Source organism: Drosophila biarmipes, chromosome 3R (assembly GCF_025231255.1).
Source record: "Drosophila biarmipes strain raj3 chromosome 3R, RU_DBia_V1.1, whole genome shotgun sequence".
Classification (NCBI taxonomy): domain Eukaryota; kingdom Metazoa; phylum Arthropoda; class Insecta; order Diptera; family Drosophilidae; genus Drosophila; species Drosophila biarmipes.
Window position 1 is genome coordinate 26,418,801 of NC_066616.1, and position 16,821 is coordinate 26,435,621.

A 16,821-nucleotide genomic window follows, 5' to 3' on the forward strand; every position below is an offset into this window, starting at 1 on the left:
AAATGCGCCACTTAATTTAGATAATAAGCCGTGCAAGTGGAACTGCAGATGTGCATGCGATGGCGTTGCGGCTCGTCGGAAGTGCTAATTAGTTTGCATATAATATTTCGTAGCCTATTTATTTGGGCCGGGCCTCACCCACACACACACTCAAACGGAGAGGTGGAGAGAGAGAGAGGGGTCGCCACTAAAACACTTGTTGAAAGGCAGGCAGGCGTTTCTTTGTCAAGTGCATTCATCATCTCACACCTACGGCCACACCTCTCTCTCCCTCCCTCCCTTTCACCCACTCTCTCCGCTTGAGTGTGTGCGTGCGGCAGTGTGCTTTTGGTGTGCATTTTTTGTTCGTGTGTGCGTGTGTGTGTGCTTGTGTCTCCTTCTTCGCTGCACCTTCTTCTTCTTCTTCACTTCCTCCGCAATAAATTACGTATCACGGATTACGGTTACGAATACGAACGAGTAAAATGTTATTAATAAGCTCACACATACTCACCCACACATATGCAGACATCTCTACCTCATACATTAATGAAGTAATTGGCAACACTTTTGCATTGTATCTATATATAAGCATCTGTACAAGTCATATACGTCTATATACATATACAGAATGGAGCGTGTATCGTATCTGAGTGTCTGAGTGTGTGGCATGTGTGTGGGTGGTGTGAGTGTATTTTTATAAATGTAACTGCATTTGCTGCTGCTGCTGTTGTTGTTGTTGTTGTTCTTGTCAGCAAGATCTTTTCACGCGACGAAGGAAGGGGGAAAAGCTGAGGGAGGGGTAGCTGCTCTAAGCGCCAAAAGGACACTTAACCTCAAAAAAAAGGAAAGCGGCTCGATGAGAAACAAAACACGGAAAAAGAACAGCGGGAGATGTGAGAGTGTGTGTGTTTCTGTTTCTGTTTCTGTGGGTGTAAGTGAGTGGGCTGGCATGTGTGTGGGCGTATCCTTGAGCGCCTTTTGCCAGTAGGGCCCTGGCTATTGTGCTCGAAACTCTCAAGTAGCTGCCGCCATGAAAAGCGGCCAAAGAAACCCACTGAATGTATCCTGGCAAACAAACTAATTAGCCCGCCAGGAGTCTGAGTGTCTGTGTGTGTGTGTCTGTGAATGCATGTCCTTTGCCGCTTTCTTTTCATTATTTGCATTTTGGCGAGCACAAAAAGAAGTTACTGCAGCTAATGCAATTATATAAGTGGCCTGCTTGAGGACCTCGAACAAAAGGCACTTTTGTTAATTAGCCAACAAACGCACACACATGCGCTGAGCGTGGGTGGGGGTGTGGTCTATTCGTGTGTGTGGGGTGGGGCCCACTTAAGTAGGCAACACTTTTTAATATGCCAGCGCCACAAGTTTCTTGGCCTCGCTCTCCGCTATTTTCACACTTGACTCGCCAGCTCAAGTGGGCAGGCAGCTCATCATCGCCGCGCTCGTCCTCCGGACTCTCCAACTCATCTTCAACGTGGGGCTCCTAACCCCTTGCATTTTTCTTAAGTGGCCACTTTCAGCAACATGTTATTAGAGCACTCGGCCCCAGTATATCTCTGTGTTTGGTTCGTGTGTGTCTGTACTGTGTGAGTGTGGGAAACTCATAATATTAACTAGTCGTTAAGAGAGAGCAAAAAGCGGTTACAAGTATTAATTTCCTAGGTTAATTTAGGGGGAAAACGATTAAGGGAAAATGCTTTCCCCTCGAGAGAACAAAGGAAACCGAAATCAAACTCAAGGAACTCAAGGATGAGAAAGGAACTTTTAGAAAAACGTTACATCTTACAACCCTGAGCGCTAAGCCCAAACCCTTGGAAAAACGGAAACAAACAATCGAGAACCAGTTAGGAAATCAAAAAATATTCCCACCCATTTTAACCTCTCGCCAAAGAAGTCGAAGTCGCAAGTAAAGACAAGATGCCAACTCCCCGCTTTCAGATACCCGATTCCCATGCAAAGTAGGGTTCGCATCGAGAAGGGATTGCAACCCCAAAGGAACTAACGAACAAACCCCGAGCGTGCCGGGTCTTGATTTGTTGTCTTTTGTTTGCAGGTAGGGTAGGTAGCATTTCTTAGGGTGTCTCGCGAACAATTCCCTAAGACGTTGCGCATGTCTTAGACAAATCGGAGACGACGGACAGCTGCTAAGCCGATGAAAGAGGGTTGGAAGGTAAATCCAGGTGAGACCTTGTGCCACGCTCTGTTTTCTTTCGGAATTTCTGTTTTCCCTGATTTCTCGGGGCGGACAGATGCGGCCTCGGATTTGGCGCGCAAATCACGGCGACTGAATGCGGGCCTACCTCATTTCACTGTGGCTCTGTTCCATTCAGAGCACCCCTCGGAACTCCTTCCCCGGAATAACCCAGACCCGGACTATCTGGCAGCTGTCGTTTTTCCGTAGTCTGCAGTCTTTATGTGCTCTTTTTGGCAACTACTTGCGCAATTTCACGGACTGACAGTTGGAGTCGCGGAATGACAGCCGAATGGTGTTGCATGTCCCCGGGACTACTTCTTGAGTGCAAGTCGAGGGTTTCGACAGGTGGCAGTCTCATTTTTGGCCAATCAATTTGTTAGGAACGCCCCCCGCCCTCTCCCAACTAAAACATTAAGCCCCAAACTAAGATGACGAAACGAAATCATAAAAATGAATGCTGCTGAATGGTTAATACTTAGTATTAAGTGCTTAGCTTGTATAGATTGTTAATTGCACAACTTACCGGAAGTTCGAGAACCATTTCACCAATTGTGCTGTGTTGTTCTTGTTGAACTTGATGTCCGGGAAGTACATCTTGAGCACCGCGGAGCTGGGATAGCGCACCCAGAAGAACATCAGCTTGGCCTTGCGCAGGTGCATCGGTGTCAATGTAGAAGAGTGCAAAGGAGTCAAGGATTCGCAATGTCTGGTGGCGTTATAGATATATATGGTATATGTATGAGATATATGTGTCGGATGGATGGTCGATTGTCTTTCCAAATTTCCATGTTCGTGTACAGCAGAGAGAGAAAGAGGTGTTGGCGGGGCTAGGAGGGATATATATATGTACGATTGGATTGGCAATGTCTAACGTGGCTGCACTTTCGAGTGCCAATAATGAATGTCTAAGGGTGCCACAGCCCCCGCTTTCGCCTCCTTCAGCCCACTGATTGCAAAGAGCTGAGCTGGGAATCGGAATCCGAATCGGAATCGGAATCAAAAGTAGAATGGGCATGGCAATGGGGGCTAGTAAGAGGCCAACGAGTGCAGCTCTTTCGATTGGCTGCTCGTCATTGATTTTTTTCCCCATTTCTGTGGCTGTTGCGAAATGCAACTCAAGCCAGGCCAAGTCGATGATGATGATGACTTGAGGGTCTTTCGGGGGCCCTTCGCCAGCCTTTGGGGGCTTAAGTGTGCGGCGGGGCAATAAATAAGGTTTTGATTACATTTTATAAAAGAATTTAGTTGGGGAAATAAATAAACTGAAGAAGACACTTGATTGGTTTCGTTTTGTAAGCGAGGTCCGGACCAGGTGGGGTTAAGTACCTGGTCTCTTAACTACCTCTGCCACCCTACTACCGTGCTATACTGTACCCCGAACCCATCTTTCTCTGCTGCACACGGTGCTGGACTAGGTGGAAACTCACTTGGCCATCAGCGACTCCTGGTGCTGTTCTGTATTTAGTTGCATTTGCTTGTAAAAGGATATAGTAGGAGCCATGCCATCGAACTGCATGTCGGCCGAGTTGCACTCGGACTGGCGATCCTGGGCGTCCATGACGGCCCGCAGGCAGGTCTTGTAGTCCGGCGATCCGCCGTGGTGGGCGGCTGCCAGCAGGGCGGGATGGAGCATCGACGGCGGGTGGGGCAGCGGCGGCGAGTCGCGGGAGTCCATGAGGGCGCCCAGGCTGCCCGGCGGACTGGAGGACAGCTGCATGGGCTGGTGGTGCGGGTGGTGCTGCTGGTGGTGCTGGTGCAGTTGGGCGGCCGTGGGCTGGCCAGCGGCTGCATGGGGATTGAAGAACGGCGAGTACGGCGAGAAGACCTTGGACTCGTGCAGCGAGGGATTGGGTATGGCCACGGAGGTGGGCAAGGACACGGGCATCATGGGTGGTGGTGGTGGCGGCGGTTGTGGGTGGTATGCGGCACCTCCTCCACTGCTCCTCGTCGGGCTCTGGGCGGGCGTGGCATTGCTGTTGCCGCCGTTCGCCGCCTGCTGTTGCTGCTGTTGTTGCTGCTGCTGCTGCTGTTGTTGCTGCTGCTGCTGTTGCTGCTGCTGCTGGGGCGTGGTCGGGGGTCCACCGGTGGGCGGCACCACACCGTCCTGGGCCAGAATTCGGCTGACGGTGCGCGGCGTGATGCGGGTGTCGGTCACCTTGTGGCGCTTCTTCTTCGGGGTCACCACCAGGCTGAGCGCCTCGTTCTGCTCCAGCTGCTGTTGCGTCTGCTGTTGCACACTCTGCTGCTGCTGCTGGGCGGACTGTTGCTGCTGCTGGGCGGTCTGCTGCTGCTGCTGCTGATCGGGCGGCAGGCAGAAGGGACTGGTCATCGAGTTGTACAAGGCGGCGGCGGCCACCGGATTCATGCCCTGCGGCGTCTTGGGCGCCTGGAACATGGCAGCCGCTGTGGGCGAAGGACGAATGTGAGGAGGCGGTATATTAAGGGTACTTAAGCTACTGTTAGTGGGGTTCGGCCCAGCTGGCCCGTTGTTTGGGTTAGTATTCGCATTGGGATCAACCGACTGTTGCTGCTGCTGCTGCTGCTGGGCGGACATTGCTGCTGCTGCGGCGGCATGGTGCATCTGCAGACCCATTGCAGCGGCTGCAGCAGCGGCGGGCGAGGCGAAGGATAACTGGCTGCCATTTAGGCGGGGGGCGGAGATCAGCTGTTGGCAGTTGGGCGGCAGCAGGGGATGCGATTGCTGTTGTTGCTGCTGCTGTTGCAGGTGCTGTTGCTGCTGCGACGTCTGCTGCTGCTGTTGCTGTTGCTGCGCACTCGCATGTTGCTGCTGGGCATTCTGTTGCTGCTGCTGCTGCTGCTGTTGCTGCTGCCCATTCGACCCACCACTCGACACAGGCGCTTGGGAGGGCATTTGACTATTAGCTAGGAGTAGTGAACCATTATTACCTGATTGTGTTGCGGGCGTGGGTCCGTTCTGGGGCCTGTCCGCCACCTTGGTGCGCGGCGATTTCCGGTCGAGGATCTGCGAGGCGAGCAGCAGGTCCTTGTTCAGCTGCTCGGCAGCCGCGGTCACGGAGTCCGCCTGCTTGCTGAACAGTCGCCGCTGGTGGACGAACCGGGTCACAATGGTGTCCACCAAAGCGGACAGCGAGGTGGTGATCTCGGACTTGAGCACATCGGCGAGTCCTTCGAGGTCCGTTCCCGACATGCGCATCATGGAGCTATTGTTGCTGGCGCGCAGCATCTGGAACTTCTCGGACAGCTCCGACTTGAGGGCGGTGTGGGCCGCTGCGCCGCCCATTCGCGTGGGCAGGCGGGCGGGTGCCGGGTGGTGCATCTGCGGCCTTGGTGCGGCAGTGACCGCCACATGTTGCTGCTCCATCTGCTGCTGTTGCAACTGTTGCAGCTGCTGCTGGTGGCGTTGGATCTGCTGCTGTTGCTCCTCCTTGCGTCGCTGCTGCTCCTGTTGCTCCTGCTCGAAGCGTCGCTGCTGCTCCTGCTGCTGTTGCTGCTGCTGCTGTTGTTGTTGCTGCTGCTGCTGTTGCTGTTGCTGCTGCTCGGCGGCCTCCTTGGCCATGCGAGCCTCCTGCTCGAAGAAGAACTGCTGGTACATGGCAGCTGCATGCGACATATCTCCCATGTGCTGCAGCAGCGGTGGGAATCCTTGCGGCAGGGCAGGATGGCCTACGCCCACCAGGGGATTGTGGAGCTTGCCGGACATCATCTTGCTCATCATCTGGGACAGCATGTTGGCACCGGAGTCGCCGCTCTCGCCCAACGAGGTCTTGGGTTTCAGAGGCGAGGGCGAGGGCGAACTGGAACCAGGTCGCTCCTGACCCACCTCCACCTTGTGGGCGGGACTTACATCTCCGTCTCCAGTCAGGGTGGGCGAGGGCGACAGCTCGATGTGGTCACTGCTGCCGTTGTCAGGCTCCTGCTCCTGCTCCTGCTCGACATCCTGATCCTGGTCGAGCTCCTGGCACTCGGACTCCTGCTCCATGCGCGAGCACAGCTGCACATACTTCTGCTGCATCTCCGCCAGCTGCTCCTGCATGGATCGCAGCTGCGACTTGAGGGCATTCTTCTCCACGCGCTTTTGCTGGATTTGTGGCGACTCTAGTTCGTTGGACTCACTGTCCTCCTGGTCGAGCATCATGCTCTGCAGATTGAGGCCGAAGTTCAGGCCAGCTGCGGCGGCCACATAGCGCTCCATGGCGTGTTGTTGAGGCTGGTAGAGCTTGCGCTTCTTGCAGCCATTCACCTGGAGCTGTCCAGCCTGGACCAAGCCAGAGGACGGACTGCATCGCATGCCGGAGACAATGTTCTCCACGCGGGCCCGTTTCAGATCCATGCCCGGTTTCTTGAGGCATCCACTGCCAGACTCACGCTTCTGCTCTACGCAATCATCATCGTCGTCCTCGTCCAGGACGTCGTCCTTGCTGTTGTCCAGCAGCATCATGTCCGAGTGACTGGGCGAGGCCAGGCTCTCCATATCGGAGCCGCGCGAGTGTAGGCCCAGGAGCTCCACCTCGTCGAGCATGTCGTCCACGGACTCCTTTTTGGTGGGCAGCTGGGTGGGTTCCTCGGGAGCCCGGCTCTCCGATCGATTGGCGGCCGCATCCTCCTCGTCCTGCGCCTCATCCTGAGCCCCGTGGCTATCCAGGGAGTCGGAGGACTTGCGTCGCAGACTGCCATCGCTGGCCAGGCTGCTGTGGCTCCCGGTGCCACTCCCACTCCGGCTGCTGTGGCTGCTGCCATGCGGCGATTGCTGCGGCGGAGGAGCTGTCTGCGGCTCACTCTTGATCTTGATGTCCGCCATTTCCGAGTCGTCGATCAGATTGATGCTTTCCATGGTGTTGTTGTTGTTGTTGGCGGTGGCAGCAATATTGTTGTTGTTATTGTGGTTGAGCTTGGAGTGCAGTTGCTCCTTCTCCTGGAGTTGCTGCTGCTGCTGTTGCTGCTGCTGTTGCATGGCCGTGCGCAGCTCCTGATCGAGTTGCATCAGCTCCTTCTTGCCCTGCAGTATGTTCCGCAGCATGTGATGGGCCACCAGATCGTGTTGCAGCTGCGACTGGTGTTGCTCCCCACTGCTGGCACCACCGTTCAAGGAACTCACTGAGGCAGCCCGCGGTGGCGAGCCACCGGCAACATCGGCTGCTGCCGCCTCCAAGGAGCGATCACTGCAGGCGGAGACACGGCGACTTCCCTTCGGGGAGACACCCTGATGCGAGTGACTGGAACTGTGGGCCGATCCCGGCGAGATCGAGGCATTTGTGCCATTGCTCAACGGCGTACTGTTCGCGGGAGCAATGCTGTTGTTGTTGTGCTGCTGCTGCAGCAACTTGGACGTGGAATTGAGGCTGCCGATGAGCAACTCGGCACTGGTGGCCGTCTCCATGGCGGCGGCTAGCATGGCGTTGTCCAGACTCTGGGGCAGGCCACTCGTCGCGTCCTGGGCCTGCTTCATTTGGCGGCCAAACAGCTCGTTGAGCATCTTGGCCGAGGAGCCACCGAACAGGTTGCCAAAGGCGGCCGTCAACAAGGACGATGCCGAACTGGCGCCCGAAACGGGTGAGTTGCTGCTGGGCGAATGGGTGTGCGAGTGGGCGGTTGTGGCAGCCGGCGTATTGTTGCTACTATTATTATTGTTCACCGAGCTATTGACCGATTGTGGTTGGAACAGGGCTCCTCCACCAGCGGCACCCGCAGCAGCCGCGGCAGCGCTACTCATGAAGCCAGCAGCGGTTGCCGTTGCTCCGCCGTTGTTGCTGCAGTTGCTGTTGCTATTACTATTACTGTTGCTATTCGATTGCTGATTGTTTGGGTTTAGGTTAATGGCAATGTCTTTGCTCAAGGATCGCTGACGCGAACGACGACTATTCACTTTGCTGTTCGCGTTTCCGTTTCCGTTTGAGCCACCGTTATTTACGCTCGTCGTGTGCTTAACTGCTGTTGGCGTGGGCGCTTGGGCCTGTGTTGCTGTTGGTTTTTTAGCCGCGCACGTTGTTGTCTTGCCGACGGCCGTTGACTGACTGATTTGCCGACTACTGCGGGCGCTGCGATGACTGCGACTGCCACTGCGATTCGCGTTCGCCGCCGTCGTCGTCGTCGTCGTCGTCGGAGTCGTCGTTGTTGTTGCTGCCGCCGTCGTCGTGGTTGCTGCCTTGTGGTTGTTGCTGCTGGCGTTGCTGTTGTTGCTGTTGCTGCTGCTGTTGCTGCTGCTGCTGGCGTTGCCTTCGCAGCCTTCGAGCACAACCACGACGTCGTCGTCGGAATCGTCGGACTCGGCGGCCTCCTCTTCGTGGGCCTTCTCCTTTGCCTTCTCTCTCTCTTGCTCCTTGTCTGCCTCTGTATGGGTGCTGCTGCCCGTCGTATTGGTATTGGTGGTCTTGGCGCTCTCGCCGCAATTCGCCGCGCTGCCGTCGCCGTTGACTTGTATGGGTAGTGGTGACGTGTGACCGTTGCTGTGGTTGCTCGGCGGTGGTTGCTGCTGTTGCTGCTGTTGCTGTTGCTGTTGCTTGACGGCTGTTGTCTCCGGCTCGGTTGCCTTCAGCAGCACGCTGTTCTCATCGCTGTACAAACCAAAACAGTCCGCCTCGTACTCCTCCGATGACATCATAAGATGATGCCCACCAGCAGCAGCAGCTCTCTCCCGGCTTTCTCCGCTTTCCCTGCCTTCCCTGCCTGCCCTGCGTTCCCTGCGTTCCCTGCTTTCCCCTCAGCAACCCTAAGTCGTCACCCTCTCCGCTTCTTCGGATTGGCTGAATTTTCACCGGGCTTTTCCCCTCCGTTTTCGGGCAACGAGAGAGAGAGTGAGAGCGGGCGAAAGAATTCGCCGCGGCGTATGCGTGATTTCAAGTTTAAGTCCTGGCTAAGGCTTTCTAGCTTTCTAAGCGTATCCTTGTTCGAGTCGTAGACCAAGTCCGTGTAAAGGGAGACGAAGAGATGGTTGAAGAAGGTCCTATCGATGTGTGCTGCGCTTTCAAAACCGCTCGCTCCTGCAATCCTGCAATCCTGGCTGCCTGGCCGCGATGTCCTTGCTGCTGCTGTTGCCGCTGTGTTGCTGCTGTTGTAGTGCGCCAAACGTTGAAATTTTGCTGTCGCCCAACTTTTTGGTCGAAATGTTCCAGTTCAAAATTCTTGCCGCTGTTGACAGTTGGTTGCTGCTCGATTTGTGTCTGCGTTTTCTACGTTTTTTCCTGCGTTTTCTAATTGTGAATTTTGTTTTGAATTTTCTTTCCACCACCACACACATGCGAATGTCCTTTGCATTTAATTTTATTTAGGTTTGATTTGTATTTCCCTTCGTTTGACTCCCCTGCTCGTACTCGTCGTCTAGTTCTTTTCTGCTCCTTTCCAGTTTGTTGTTTATATTTTCGCTTTGATTTTCGATACTCAAAAGTGATGTTTTTCGATGCTTAGCCCGATTTTTGAGATTTTAGTTCGTTTTTTTCGTGTCAATTTTTTGTCGTTTTTGGGTTTTTAGTTTGGTTTGGCTTGGTTTTCGTTTTCTTAATAATCCTTGCTTGCGCTCAAAAAATCTTTCTGTAAAATTAATGGAAGGCATAAGTTAAGGGTACATCTGCTGTGTGTGGGAAAAATGGGCGAGCTGAGAGTGGGGCGAGTGTTTAAATGGAAAGTAAAAGTGGCTGGCCAAAAGCCTCTGGTTTGGGTGGCCACTTGATTGGTGCTCGGCTTGGGGCTGTCCAGGGGATGGCTGTTCAGGTCCTGCGAGGCTGTGGGTGGGTTTCGAGGGGTGATGGTGGTGTCCTTAATTCAGCACAAGCTAACCACCCTTCGACCCTCCTCCCAACCGAGACAGGTTTTTATCTAATTTCTCCACTTGAGCTTATTCTCTGCCCAGTCTGTTTGTGTGTGTGTGAGTGTGATTGGGGGTGTGAGTCAGAGTGTGTGTACCCGCCCCTTTCTGTTTTTGTACAAAATAAAGATAAGTCACTTCGTTTTCGCTGATAAACAAGTTTGACTTACTTTTCTCTGCCGCAGACACAGATACATTCAGAGATACATAGACACATAGATACTTTGCATATGGCCATGGGTCGAATGCGTAAGCACTCGAAATAATCAATATGGGGACTTTGGAACTCGCCAAATGCGTCAAAGCATTGACTATCGATCACACTTGGTGTGTGTATCTTAAATGCTCGTTTTTCCATATCGCTAGTGTGTCTAGGGACCATGTGCATTTCCCAAGAATAGAGAACCACGAAACAGAATCCTCCCCTTTGGCAGGCCGGGTCTCGACTTTCGGACCCTTCAATTGCGAGTGCAATGGAATGCAGACTGCAGCCCGTAGGCCCAAGTCAATGTCAACGGCAGCCACCCCTCCGTTCTTCGATCCCTTTTTCGGCAACTGTACTTCCTCGCAAGCCTGCAGCTTGCAAGGACAGCCCGGAGGGACAAGAACGAACCCGAGGAGGGTGAGGAGCAGGAGCAGGAGCAGGAACAGCCACCCCTATGCGGGACTTAGTAAGTTGGTTGGGCTTGGTCTAGAGAACGGGCGGGGCATTCCTATGCACAGCAGATCGGGACATTGGAATTGTCAAAATTACCACAAACAAAGCATTATTTTTCTCTGTCGTCCATCATAGATCCTCCTGCAATAGAAAAGGAAATTAAGGACGTTAGTTAGGAGGCAAAAATCATTTAAACTTATAACTGCAAACTCAATGTGTTTACACACATACAGAATGTTTGTGATTTTAGTATAGTATAATATTTCGTATATAAAAATATCTTTAAATTTGTAATCTGTAGTACAGAAATGAAAAGTGAAAATAAATAGTTTATTTTACTACAACAATTTTTAACAATCTAATAATTGAACTTGAGGATTCAATCTGCATTGAAATAAAGTACGAGTTTCAGTTTTAGGGTATAAAATCTATTTCTTTATTCTTTGTAAATACCACAGGCTCTTTTATCTTATAAACCATCTGATAGGTAAATTGCGCCCACGTGCCCGCATACTTGAGTCGGAGAAAACTACCTAATTGCCTCTTCAAGTCGTCAACCTTTTCTTGAGGAACGCTTTCTTTAGATACTCTTCAACTGCTCCTACGATAGACAGTTGGCATTTCCAAGTTCAACGCACTTAGGGACTTGGTCTAGCAGCGTTATCAAGGGGTCTTTCTAACTTCAACCCCGCAAGGAGGGCATAGAAACCAACATATGGCACTAGCGCCCAGGAGAAGAAAGGAGAGCAAGGAGCAAAGAAAGTTGCCAGCTGAGGCGAACTTCCACCTACAAACGGCAGCGCAGATAATTACGACCTTAACACATTTTCCGTTCATGTTCCGATGGAAAACGCTGGCTTCGGCGGATACTTTGCATGCGCTGGAAATGAGGGAGGCGCCGGGTTTTTGTGGAGGGGCAGTGCTAGGGACACACTACCATATACATGCATGTATCTCAAAGTGTGCTTTGGAATGTGCCTTCACAGATCGCGGCACACGGTAATGTACTCATCGCACAAACGACCGAAGTGTGGCACGGCCATGTGTGCTGTTCATACTGCTCTCCTTCTCGTGGTCGGGTGTCATCATTAAAATATGCTTTGGCTCATAAAAAGTGCCTGCGAGGGGGCGAGGTGGCACTGTGTTACGGTCAAGTGACTCTGAAATCCGTTAAAACACAAAAAACTGTCCCAAAACTAAACTAGTGGCAATTAGGCATTGTGAGTTCGCTTGAAAGATCCATTTTGCCAGATAAAATAGCAATCTGGCGAGCTGAGATTCGCTGGAAATGGAAAATGAGCAAATGGTGGGGGGAATCACGAAGAGCAACGCGAAACCGGTAGGGATTCTGCAGCCCCTATGCCTTTACGGATGCGGAAGGAAACGATCGCCACAGCCAACAGCTGATGATCGCAAACGATTGCTTGATATGAAGGGGAGTTGCAATACACTGGGGAAAATGGGGGAGGGTTTTAACTGCTTTGATATTTAAAAACATTAATTTATAGAATGATCTTTTAGTTCTTAAAAAATATTATAATTGTCTTTTTAACTAAATTCTTTATTTCTCATGATAATATAAAATTAAATTAATAATTTTCAAAAGATAAAGATTAAAAATTATTAACTTATTTGAATAATAAGTACTTAATTTTTTTTTTAATTTGATTACTATTTTAATTTTAAAAGAATAACTTAAATTAATGTTAAAGAACAGTTTATACTCGTTAATTCCAATAAATAAATACACGTAAAATTATGTAAAATTTTAAAAGCTGATTTTTAAAGACAGGTAAAGTTATTTCAATCATTTTTATAGTTGAGTTGATAGCGTAAAGGTCAGTACTATTTTTCCAAGTGTTATTATGGCACGTACTTGGCAGCCACGAGCGGCGAGCGATGATCGGAGCACACCTGGACTCACAGTCTATGCCTCAATGCGCGTGCGCACAAGCTGGCGATCACTGGAGGAAGGAGGAGGAGGTGGAGTAAGGAGGTGGAGGACAAGGATGAGTATGAGGTGCAGGGTCAGAAGGAAGAAGCCAGGCAGACGGAACCAAGGGGCGTGCTCGGTGGTGGCATTTGACATCCATCCAGTCGGGGAACCGATTTTTACCTGATCCCAATGCTATTTGCCTAACGGGTGGTGCGGAAGTCGCCCGGAGTCGACGACATCAATAAAGTTCAGAAACACCTTTCAACTTGTGTGTTGGCATTCGCTGCCAATGCAGTTGCAGCTTTCCAGCTCTCTAATCCTGCCGCAAGCACATTAAAATTATGTTGCCGCAAAGTTGGCTGGCAGTCGTTTCCACAAGAATTGGCAGCAACTTTGTGAAGCGAATTGTGCTAAAAGAAAATGTCCTTCTCTGCCTTCTCCAGTGGCTGTCTCAAACAGGGATTTAATGCGAAAAGTTTTCCGAGAACTTGCCAAAAGGTCCCTCTCTAGCGGCATTGCAATGCAGTAAACTCGAATTATTGTGATGTCAGCCCAGTCTCAGTTATTGTTATGGCTACTGCTGGTTTTTCGGGGGCCCTGAGGTGGAGGAGGAGGAGGAGACGTAGATGAGGAGGATGAGGTGCACGCTCCTTGGCTAATACCCCGACTGCCAGATAAGATACAGATACTCGTACATGGAAACACTCTCACAGATATCGGCGTTTGGTCGCCATATGGCGGGCCATAGATACGACATCCGCGCGATACTTTCGAGTGGAGCCAGCGAAAGGTTTTCCCGCTGCACTTAGCCAGGGAGAGAAGTAGGTTGCCTGGAACGCTCTGTGATTTTTCATAAAGGGGTATTCATGCTTATTGGGGGGATGTGCCAGGGGATCATAATGACAAATTAGTAAAATGTGGTTTTTCCAAAATAGTATGTTTTGTTTAAAAGCCTTGTGTATTTATATATTAGAAACTATTATTAAAATATATTTATGTAAAATATAATTCAAGATTGTTTTTATTAATATTCGGTTTCATATCTCATAGTTTGCCCTGAGTTTTGAATTTGCTGACCTATTTGTAACTTCAGATATCTGAAATTATCCCAATTCCTGGGTATCCTATTGGCGTCCACCCAACTCGGCGGTCTTGTCCTGCTGTTGTTTTCAGACATAAGCACTTTTTGTGGTCGCTGTTTGTCGTGGCTGCGTTGTTGGCTTTTATTGTCTTTCAGCGCTTGATTAGATAGCACACACTCGTACACTCGCAGCCTGGGATACTACACACGACGGATATAGACACGAGCTCGCCGAGATACAGATACGGATATGTACTAGTATTCGGGCCAGGCACGCAATGGCAGCCAGAAAATGGCCATATGTGGCCAAGTCGGCTCCCACTGCTCATTTTTCCAGACTTTTGTTTGGACAGTGGTCGCTGGTCGCGACTGGTTCGACTTTGAGGCTTTTCCACCAGGCTTTTCCTTCTGCCCGCCTCCATTGGGCTTTTGTCCAACCTGCAGGCCTGCACCTGCACCTGCCACCCACTCATACTCCCACTTCCACTGCCGCCCACTTCCCCACATTCGTGTCTAGTGCTTATCGCGCTTTTGATATCGAACAAAAAAAAAAAAAAGGAAAGAAACAGGGGGAAAATGCATGCCTAACGTGTGTCCTTTTGCTTCGCCTATCTATGCAGATATCTTTCTCTGTCTCGGTGTGGGTGTGTGGGGAGGGTGCTCGAGGGGGAAAGAGGAGCTCGGGCATTAAAAACATTTTCATTGTAATCAAGCGTACTTTCTTTTATTATTATTATTTTGCCTCTCTTTCCGGCACTAACGACGCAAATTACTCAAATGTATCTGGCAGATACTTTTTGTTTTCCGCCTCGATGTCGTTCCGTTCGTGTATCTATATCTCTGCCGCTACCCGTCTCTGTCTAGAGCTGCTCGTATATTATTTATTGATCGCGATAAGCGTCACGAAGCCAATTTCAAGCGTTAGCCAAATGATACTTGCCCCCTCCCCAATCCCCCGGCTCTTAATCGTAAGTGCTTTTTGCACTCGCTTCCAGCTAATAATGAGTACAGTCCCGTCAAGCGATGGCAGTTCTATATGCTCCTACAGTACTTAGAGTTCCCTTTTCCAGGCCCAGTGATTTCATATCCCCCCTCGCTGGCACATCCGCTTTGGTGCGTGGCAGTAACCCTCTTCTTCGCTTGCATTATTAACGTTGCAATCAGAGGTAGAGCCGTGCAGCTGGCAGATGTCGAAAGTCTTTGCCTCATAAGTAAGTCACCCCCTCGAACGTCTTGAAGACGCTCTGGGAAACCAACTGTCGTCGATCGCCGGCCGTTACGTTTCCTAAGGGTTCGGGGCTCGTAATGGTATATGGTATAGTGCTATACGGGGGGTATGGGTTGTCCTGGTTCTGGCGTGTGCTGTATGAGCACAGAGCGTAAACGGAGTCTCGAAGTCATCCAGTGGAACTTTAAGGCACCTTCGGCTGGGTTTTCCACCTTTCTGTGGGCCGGCTGTTTTTTGTAACGTATTTCTTGGCCCCGCTTTTGGGCATAAGTTTCAAGGAGTGGGAGTGCCAGAGTTTAGTAGTAGTTTGGGGAAGAGCAGAACTTTGACACGCAATGTCGTTTGGCTCCAAATGCGACGCCTCCAAAGTCGCTTGAATAATTCAATTTTTCGTGTGTCCAGGGCGTAATGTGTCCATTTAGCCGGTGGTCATTACGAGACGCACATGGGCAGGCATAAACACTTCCTTCCGCCCACTAGAAGGGGGCATACGGTTCCTATTTCCTTGACAAAACGCCTCCGCCGCGGAGACCAGCTGGGCCAGTTTGTGGGTTTCAAAGGTGGGTGGCGCTGGTGGTTGACTTATTTTTATGACAAATGCGAGATATGTTAATGCGATAGGCTGGCGGTTATTAAGGAAATTACCCACACATGGCGAGTCCTTGAGCCGCGTACAAATATTTGAAGTTTCAATTTCAGCGTGAGCGCTGGCATTAAAAGGATACGTGTACGACTGGTCGGGACTGGAGAAATGACTCCATGTCATGGCTTGAGATAATTAGAGGTTGTACACGGGACTCCCTTTTAGTAGTCTATCTTGTAGTCCTGTTTTACTTTTTTTGCGCCAGAGAATGGTGGCTTTGATTGCATGTCCAGAGCCTTGGACGGCACTTGGGTGTCGTTTGACCCGCCGGAGTGACTAACCTGGGACCCGAGACCCGAGACTCGGGACCCTTGGGCTCCGGACAATATATACTGTAGTATGGCAGCTGAGTCATCCTCGGCCGCCTCGCTGGCCGCACACTCGGGCTAAATTTGTTTAAATTCATCTGCGTATCAACAAATTGATTGCATTTAATTCAATTGAACCCAGGCAAAGAGCCCAGCCAAGTGGGGGGTCACTATCGAGCAAGTTTTCGAGGCATCTCCGAGGCAAATTGACTTGAATAATGAAATTTGCTGCTAATAAAGGCGCACTGCGATTCGTTTTCGTAACGAAGCTGGATCGGGGAATCGGAGGAGGATTGGGGATCTGGGGGATGCGAGCTGTCGGAGGCGTCGAGTCAAAAAGTCGCAATAAAATCTTGTAAAGCATAAAATTCAATTCCCATTGTTCGTGCTCCTCCCTTGTGTATGGATTAAATGGAAAAGATTTTCTTGATCAAACAATGGAAATGTCTGAGGGCGACAGACAATTGTTGATTTATGCATCGGAGATGAAATTCTTGGAAAACTTTTGCAGTTCTCTCCTCTCGTCTTCCATGCAGCATTTAATTCCTTCGTAATTGCAATGAAAACTACTTCAGCTAAGGGGTGGAGGAGGGGAGCTATCCTGGTTTTGAGCCAACATCCTGGCCATCATCCTTGGCTCCTCGACAAGTGACAGTTTCAATTAAAAATCCGTTAGGAGCCGAGAGGAGCCATCGCTTAACCCCAGCTCGGACCAAGTTGAGTTTACCAGTCGGGCAAACAAAACTCAAGTAGTTGCGAGATTCATTATGATAATTTAGTTGCTGGAGAATGCTGCGAGTCCTGCGAATCCCGGCCCCGGCCCCAGCCCCGGCCGCTTGACATTTGAAGAACTTGTGAAGGGTCGCTGGAGGAGCGCCAGCGAGTGAAAGGCGCTGCCTGCGACATTAATGGAATTAAATTTGTGGAAAATGGTTTTTCGCGAGGAAAACCAAAGGGGGTGGTGGGTGGGCTACAGGGTGCTGCCCCTACCCATTTGAGTGGCCCCTG

The 16,821-nt window shown here is 50.9% G+C and overlaps 1 protein-coding gene across 9 annotated transcripts in view; it reads right to left on the minus strand.

Annotated features, from left to right (window-relative positions):
* Positions 1-16,821, minus strand: part of LOC108024488 (homeobox protein prospero) — a 71,386-nt gene that overhangs the window by 17,327 nt on the left and 37,238 nt on the right. For 8 of the 9 annotated variants that reach the window (XR_007764649.1, XR_007764646.1, XR_007764647.1 and 5 more), the window contains exons 3-5: positions 10,714-10,758; positions 3,607-9,685; positions 2,703-2,885 (exon numbers count right to left, since the gene is read on the minus strand). Coding sequence is in view for 5 of the 9 variants with exons in the window: in XM_050888966.1 (XP_050744923.1) it covers positions 2,703-2,885; positions 3,607-8,759 (5,336 nt within the window). In the remaining 4 variants the exon portion in view is untranslated. The remainder of the gene's footprint in view (positions 1-2,702; positions 2,886-3,606; positions 9,686-10,713; positions 10,759-16,821) is intronic. The other variant, XM_050888970.1, reaches the window with a different exon arrangement.